The following is a 7500-nucleotide window of genomic DNA, read 5'->3' on the forward strand; positions in this document are numbered from 1 at the left end:
CTGTTCGCCGTGCGGCCCCAGGGCTGGAGGGACGAGCCCCGTCGGAGGATCGCGCGGGGGGTGTCGGTGCTGACTCACGGGGCTGTGGCGCTGCGGAAGGATTACGGGGCCACAGGAGGGCCCAACTTTGTCAGCAACTGCATGACGGACGCCAATCAGACCCAGAGACTGCGGGGCAGGATGAGGTGAGGGGGAGAGGCCAGCTGGAGGAGCGCAGAAGGAAAGGAGTGGAGAGAAATACCTGAATATACAGTAGTTCCCACGGGTCCTTGAAATCCTTGAAAGTTTGTGAATTTGAGAAAAGAACAAAAGGCCTTGAAAGGTTTTGAAAATAGACATGGTTCATATTAAAGCAGCTACGAACAACTTTTTCGATTGTTATTAAACAGTATAAATTTAATATCAATGCATGACATCTTACCTCTAATAGTCGACGAGACCAACGCAGAGTAGTCTCGCTTGAACCCCGAGTGAATCGGCCAGTGTTAGTCTGTCTGTGGCCAGGGCAGATCAGGAAGTGAAATGAAACGGTTTGCAGCAGCCACTTCAGCCATAACCACAAAATAACTTCCAAAAAACCTGTTAGAATATAACGAGAGATGTTCCCGAGAGTATGCGTGGCGTTGTTTATGTTATGTTGCTAGGCAGCGCAAACGGCGTAGGCAGGCAGCTGCGTTTCACTTCCGGGTTTCACTTCCGCGTTTCACTTCCGGGTGTAGCCGGGCCGGCCGTAGGAGAGAGAGAGAGAGAGAGCCCCCTGTTGACGCGAGTTTAGACAGACACAGACTTAATAATCACCTAAGGGAGCAATCTCCGATTGACACGGCTTTGGTCTCAGCTACTATTATAGGTAAGATGTGATGCATCAATATTGTAATTATACTGTTTAATAACAATCGAAAAAGTTGCTCGTAGCTGCTTTAAGAGCTTGAATTTAGATATTTTGTGCAAGAATAGAAAAAAAATTATAGAAAAGAAAGTTTTTTTTTTTTTACCTGCGCAGTTGGGAAGTGTTCACACATTCAAGCCTCTCTCCCTGTGTCTCTCTCTCTCTCTCTCTCTCTCTCTCTCTCTCTCTCTGTCTGTCTCTTTTTAATTGTCTGTGAGCTTCTGTAAAGCCTGCTAGTTCTCATTAAAATTCTCAGTGTTGTAACAGTAATTAACCTTGATCTGTCTCTCAAACGATGCTGTGTTGGGTCCTTGAATTTGAAGGAACTGGGCCTGGGAAGTCCTTGAATTTGAAGGATGCAGACAGAACATGGAGAAGAGATGGGAAGGGAGAGAATGAGATGGAGAGGGAGCATAAGACTGGATAAGATGCATACTGTGGAAGAGAGAGGGAGCATGAGACTGGATAAGATGCATACTGTGGAAGAGAGAGGGAGCATGAGACTGGATAAGATGCATATTGTGGAAGAGAGAGGGAGCATGAGACTGGATAAGATGCATACTGTGGAAGAGAGAGGGAGCATGAGACTGGATAAGATGCATACTGTGGAAGAGAGAGGGAGCATGAGACTGGATAAGATGCATATTGTGGAAGAGAGATGGAGCATGAGACTGGATAAGATGCATACTGTGGAAGAGAGAGGGAGCATGAGACTGGATAAGATGCATACTGTGGAAGAGAGAGGGAGCATGAGACTGGATAAGATGCATACTGTGGAAGAGAGAGGGAGCATGAGACTGGATAAGATGCATACTGTGGAAGAGAGAGGGAGCATGAGACTGGATAAGATGCATACTGTGGAAGAGAGAGGGAGCATGAGACTGGATAAGATGCATACTGTGGAAGAGAGAGGGAGCATGAGACTGGATAAGATGCATACTGTGGAAGAGAGAGGAAGCATGAGACTGGATAAGATGCATACTGTGGAAGAGAGAGGGAGCATGAGACTGGATAAGATGCATATTGTGGAAGAGAGAGGAAGCATGAGACTGGATAAGATGCATACTGTGGAAGAGAGAGGGAGCATGAGACTGGATAAGATGCATACTGTGGAAGAGAGAGGGAGCATGAGACTGGATAAGATGCATACTGTGGAAGAGAAAGGGAGCATGAGACTGGATAAGATGCATACTGTGGAAGAGAGAGGGAGCATGAGACTGGATAAGATGCATACTGTGGAAGAGAGAGGGAGCATGAGACTGGATAAGATGCATACTGTGGAAGAGAGAGGAAGCATGAGACTGGATAAGATGCATACTGTGGAAGAGAGAGGGAGCATGAGACTGGATAAGATGCATACTGTGGAAGAGAGAGGGAGCATGAGACTGGATAAGATGCATACTGTGGAAGAGAGAGGGAGCATGAGACTGGATAAGATGCATATTGTGGAAGAGAGAGGGAGCATGAGACTGGATAAGATGCATACTGTGGAAGAGAGAGGGAGCATGAGACTGGATAAGATGTATACTGTGGAAGAGAGAGGGAGCATGAGACTGGATAAGATGCATACTGTGGAAGAGAGAGGGAGCATGAGACTGGATAAGATGCATACTGTGGAAGAGAAAGGGAGCATGAGACTGGATAAGATGCATACTGTGGAAGAGAAAGGGAGCATGAGACTGGATAAGATGCATACTGTGGAAGAGAGAGGGAGCATGAGACTGGATAAGATGCATACTGTGGAAGAGAAAGGGAGCATGAGACTGGATAAGATGCATACTGTGGAAGAGAAAGGGAGCATGAGACTGGATAAGATGCATACTGTGGAAGAGAGAGGGAGCATGAGACTGGATAAGATGCATACTGTGGAAGAGAAAGGGAGCATGAGACTGGATAAGATGCATACTGTGGAAGAGAGAGGGAGCATGAGACTGGATAAGATGCATATTGTGGAAGAGAGAGGGAGCATGAGACTGGATAAGATGCATACTGTGGAAGAGAGAGGGAGCATGAGACTGGATAAGATGCATACTGTGGAAGAGAGAGGGAGCATGAGACTGGATAAGATGCATACTGTGGAAGAGAGAGGGAGCATGAGACTGGATAAGATGCATACTGTGGAAGAGAGAGGGAGCATGAGACTGGATAAGATGCATACTGTGGAAGAGAGAGGGTGCATGAGACTGGATAAGATGCATATTGTGGAAGAGAGAGGGAGCATGAGACTGGATAAGATGCATATTGTGGAAGAGAGAGGGAGCATGAGACTGGATAAGATGCATACTGTGGAAGAGAGAGGGAGCATGAGACTGGATAAGATGCATATTGTGGAAGAGAGAGGGAGCATGAGACTGAATAAGATGCATACTGTGGAAGAGAGAGGGAGCATGAGACTGGATAAGATGCATACTGTGGAAGAGAGAGGGAGCATGAGACTGGATAAGATGCATACTGTGGAAGAGAGAGGGTGCATGAGACTGGATAAGATGCATACTGTGGAAGAGAGAGAGAGCATGAGACTGGATAAGATGCATATTGTGGAAGAGAGAGGGAGCATGAGACTGGATAAGATGCATATTGTGGAAGAGAGAGGGAGCATGAGACTGGATAAGATGCATACTGTGGAAGAGAGAGGGAGCATGAGACTGGATAAGATGCATACTGTGGAAGAGAGAGGGAGCATGAGACTGGATAAGATGCATACTGTGGAAGAGAGAGGGAGCATGAGACTGGATAAGATGCATACTGTGGAAGAGAGAGGGAGCATGAGACTGGATAAGATGCATATTGTGGAAGAGAGAGGGAGCATGAGACTGGATAAGATGCATACTGTGGAAGAGAAAGGGAGCATGAGACTGGATAAGATGCATACTGTGGAAGAGAGAGGGAGCATGAGACTGGATAAGATGCATATTGTGGAAGAGAGAGGGAGCATGAGACTGGATAAGATGCATACTGTGGAAGAGAGAGGGAGCATGAGACTGGATAAGATGCATACTGTGGAAGAGAGAGGGAGCATGAGACTGGATAAGATGCATACTGTGGAAGAGAGAGGGAGCATGAGACTGGATAAGATGCATATTGTGGAAGAGAGAGGGAGCATGAGACTGGATAAGATGCATACTGTGGAAGAGAGAGGGAGCATGAGACTGGATAAGATGCATACTGTGGAAGAGAGAGGGTGCATGAGACTGGATAAGATGCATATTGTGGAAGAGAGAGGGAGCATGAGACTGGATAAGATGCATATTGTGGAAGAGAGAGGGAGCATGAGACTGGATAAGATGCATACTGTGGAAGAGAGAGGGAGCATGAGACTGAATAAGATGCATATTGTGGAAGAGAGAGGGAGCATGAGACTGAATAAGATGCATATTGTGGAAGAGAGAGGGAGCATGAGACTGGATAAGATGCATATTGTGGAAGAGAGAGGGAGCATGAGACTGGATAAGATGCATACTGTGGAAGAGAGAGGGAGCATGAGACTGGATAAGATGCATATTGTGGAAGAGAGAGGGAGCATGAGACTGGATAAGATGCATACTGTGGAAGAGAGAGGGAGCATGAGACTGGATAAGATGCATACTGTGGAAGAGAGAGGGTGCATGAGACTGGATAAGATGCATACTGTGGAAGAGAGAGGGAGCATGAGACTGGATAAGATGCATACTGTGGAAGAGAGAGGGAGCATGAGACTGGATAAGATGCATATTGTGGAAGAGAGAGGGAGCATGAGACTGGATAAGATGCATACTGTGGAAGAGAGAGGGAGCATGAGACTGGATAAGATGCATACTGTGGAAGAGAGAGGGAGCATGAGACTGGATAAGATGCATATTGTGGAAGAGAGAGGGAGCATGAGACTGGATAAGATACATACTGTGGAAGAGAGAGGGAGCATGAGACTGGATAAGATGCATATTGTGGAAGAGAGAGGGAGCATGAGACTGGATAAGATGCATACTGTGGAAGAGAGAGGGAGCATGAGACTGGATAAGATGCATATTGTGGAAGAGAGAGGGAGCATGAGACTGAATAAGATGCATACTGTGGAAGAGAGAGGGAGCATGAGACTGGATAAGATGCATACTGTGGAAGAGAGAGGGAGCATGAGACTGGATACGATGCATACTGTGGAAGAGAGAGGGAGCATGAGACTGAATAAGATGCATATTGTGGAAGAGAGAGGGAGCATGAGACTGGATAAGATGCATACTGTGGAAGAGAGAGGGAGCATGAGACTGGATAAGATGCATACTGTGGAAGAGAGAGGGAGCATGAGACTGGATGAGATGCATACTGTGGAAGAGAGAGGGAGCATGAGACTGGATACGATGCATACTGTGGAAGAGAGAGGGAGCATGAGACTGGATACGATGCATACTGTGGAAGAGAAAGGGAGCATGAGACTGGATAAGATGCATACTGTGGAAGAGAGAGGGAGCATGAGACTGGATAAGATGCACACTGTGGAAGAGAGAGGGAGCATGAGACTGGATACGATGCATACTGTGGAAGAGAGAGGGAGCATGAGACTGGATAAGATGCATACTGTGGAAGAGAGAGGGAGCATGAGACTGGATAAGATGCATACTGTGGAAGAGAGAGGGAGCATGAGACTGGATAAGATGCATACTGTGGAAGAGAGAGGGAGCATGAGACTGGATAAGATGCATACTGTGGAAGAGAGAGGGAGCATGAGACTGGATAAGATGCATACTGTGGAAGAGAGAGGGAGCATGAGACTGGATAAGATGCATACTGTGGAAGAGAGAGGGAGCATGAGACTGGATAAGATGCATACTGTGGAAGAGAGAGGGAGCATGAGACTGGATAAGATGCATACTGTGGAAGAGAGAGGGAGCATGAGACTGGATAAGATGCATATTGTGGAAGAGAGAGGGAGCATGAGACTGGATAAGATGCATACTGTGGAAGAGAGAGGGAGCATGAGACTGGATAAGATGCATATTGTGGAAGAGAGAGGGAGCATGAGACTGGATAAGATGCATATTGTGGAAGAGAGAGGGAGCATGAGACTGGATAAGATGCATACTGTGGAAGAGAGAGGGAGCATGAGACTGGATAAGATGCATACTGTGGAAGAGAGAGGGAGCATGAGACTGGATAAGATGCATACTGTGGAAGAGAGAGGGAGCATGAGACTGGATAAGATGCATATTGTGGAAGAGAGAGGGAGCATGAGACTGGATAAGATGCATATTGTGGAAGAGAGAGGGAGCATGAGACTGGATAAGATGCATATTGTGGAAGAGAGAGGGAGCATGAGACTGGATAAGATGCATACTGTGGAAGAGAGAGGGAGCATGAGACTGGATAAGATGCATACTGTGGAAGAGAGAGGGAGCATGAGACTGGATAAGATGCATACTGTGGAAGAGAGAGGGAGCATGAGACTGGATAAGATGCATATTGTGGAAGAGAGAGGGAGCATGAGACTGGATAAGATGCATACTCTGGAAGAGAGAGGGAGCATGAGACTGGATAAGATGCATACTGTGGAAGAGAGAGGGAGCATGAGACTGGATAAGATGCATACTGTGGAAGAGAGAGGGAGCATGAGACTGGATAAGATGCATACTGTGGAAGAGAGAGGGAGCATGAGACTGAATAAGATGCATACTGTGGAAGAGAGAGGGAGCATGAGACTGGATACGATGCATACTGTGGAAGGAGCTTGTTCAGAGCCAGGATGAGCTGGCAGGTTCGGGTGGAGCCAGGATGAGCTGGCAGGTTCGGGTGGAGCCGGTAGATTGGGTGTCAGAGAGCAGGCACAGTGGGGATATCTGAATTTGGAGCTGGCTATCATCCATGCAAAATAGATGTTGTTGGTGCGTGTAGTTGTGAGTTGGCGAAATGAGCCCAGCATCTGTAGCCGGCGGACCATGTCTCATGTATATTAATGAGGCGGCTTGAATATATTCCTCTTAGGCTGTGCAAACAGACAGTAGCACACTCTAACAGGTAGCACAAGTGCTACTGGATATTATCTTGCTTCATTTGATCCGCCTGTCATGCCTACACTACACAAGAGCTTTTGTACATGGATTGTTCCAAGCTTAGTCACTCTGAAACGGGTAAAAAATAGAATTCATTAGTTTATTGGCTGAAGTGTTTTAAATGGACCACAGCGCAAACAGAATGCCAATGAAAGTGAAGTGAAAAATTATTATTTTTTCTCTGTGTATGAAATATGTCCAAGGATAGAGAAGGAATATGTTAATTTCTTTTGCACTGCTCCCTGCTGTTCACTGTCTGTAACTGCAAGCTGCTGTTCCATCTGCAGTTTTTTATCTTGTCAAATGAAGGCAGGTATCAGGTTTGAGGTTTTGATGGCAGCAGGATGACACGAGGAGACCATTAGATGCTGCAGGATGACACGAGGAGACCATTAGATGCAGCAGGATGACACGAGGAGACCATTAGATGCTGCAGGATGACACGAGGAGACCATTAGATGCAGCAGGATGACACGAGGAGACCATTAGATGCAGCAGGATGACACGAGGAGACCATTAGATGCTGCAGGATGACACGAGGAGACCATTAGATGCTGCAGGATGACACGAGGAGACCATTAGATGCTGCAG

At 46.7% G+C, this 7500-nt stretch overlaps 1 protein-coding gene across 1 annotated transcript in view; it reads left to right on the forward strand.

Annotated features, from left to right (window-relative positions):
• grin2db (glutamate receptor, ionotropic, N-methyl D-aspartate 2D, b) overlaps positions 1 to 7500 on the forward strand; it is a gene marked incomplete at both ends in the record, with an annotated part of 73535 nt that overhangs the window by 8701 nt on the left and 57334 nt on the right. The window contains 1 exon segment of the mRNA XM_083634931.1: positions 1 to 185. This exon segment is cut by the window's left edge and continues 144 nt beyond it. Coding sequence (XP_083491057.1) covers positions 1 to 185 — 185 coding nt within the window.

The sequence above is a fragment of the Poromitra crassiceps genome (genome assembly GCF_964638095.1).
Source record: "Poromitra crassiceps genome assembly, chromosome: 1".
Taxonomy (NCBI): Eukaryota; Metazoa; Chordata; class Actinopteri; order Beryciformes; family Melamphaidae; genus Poromitra; species Poromitra crassiceps.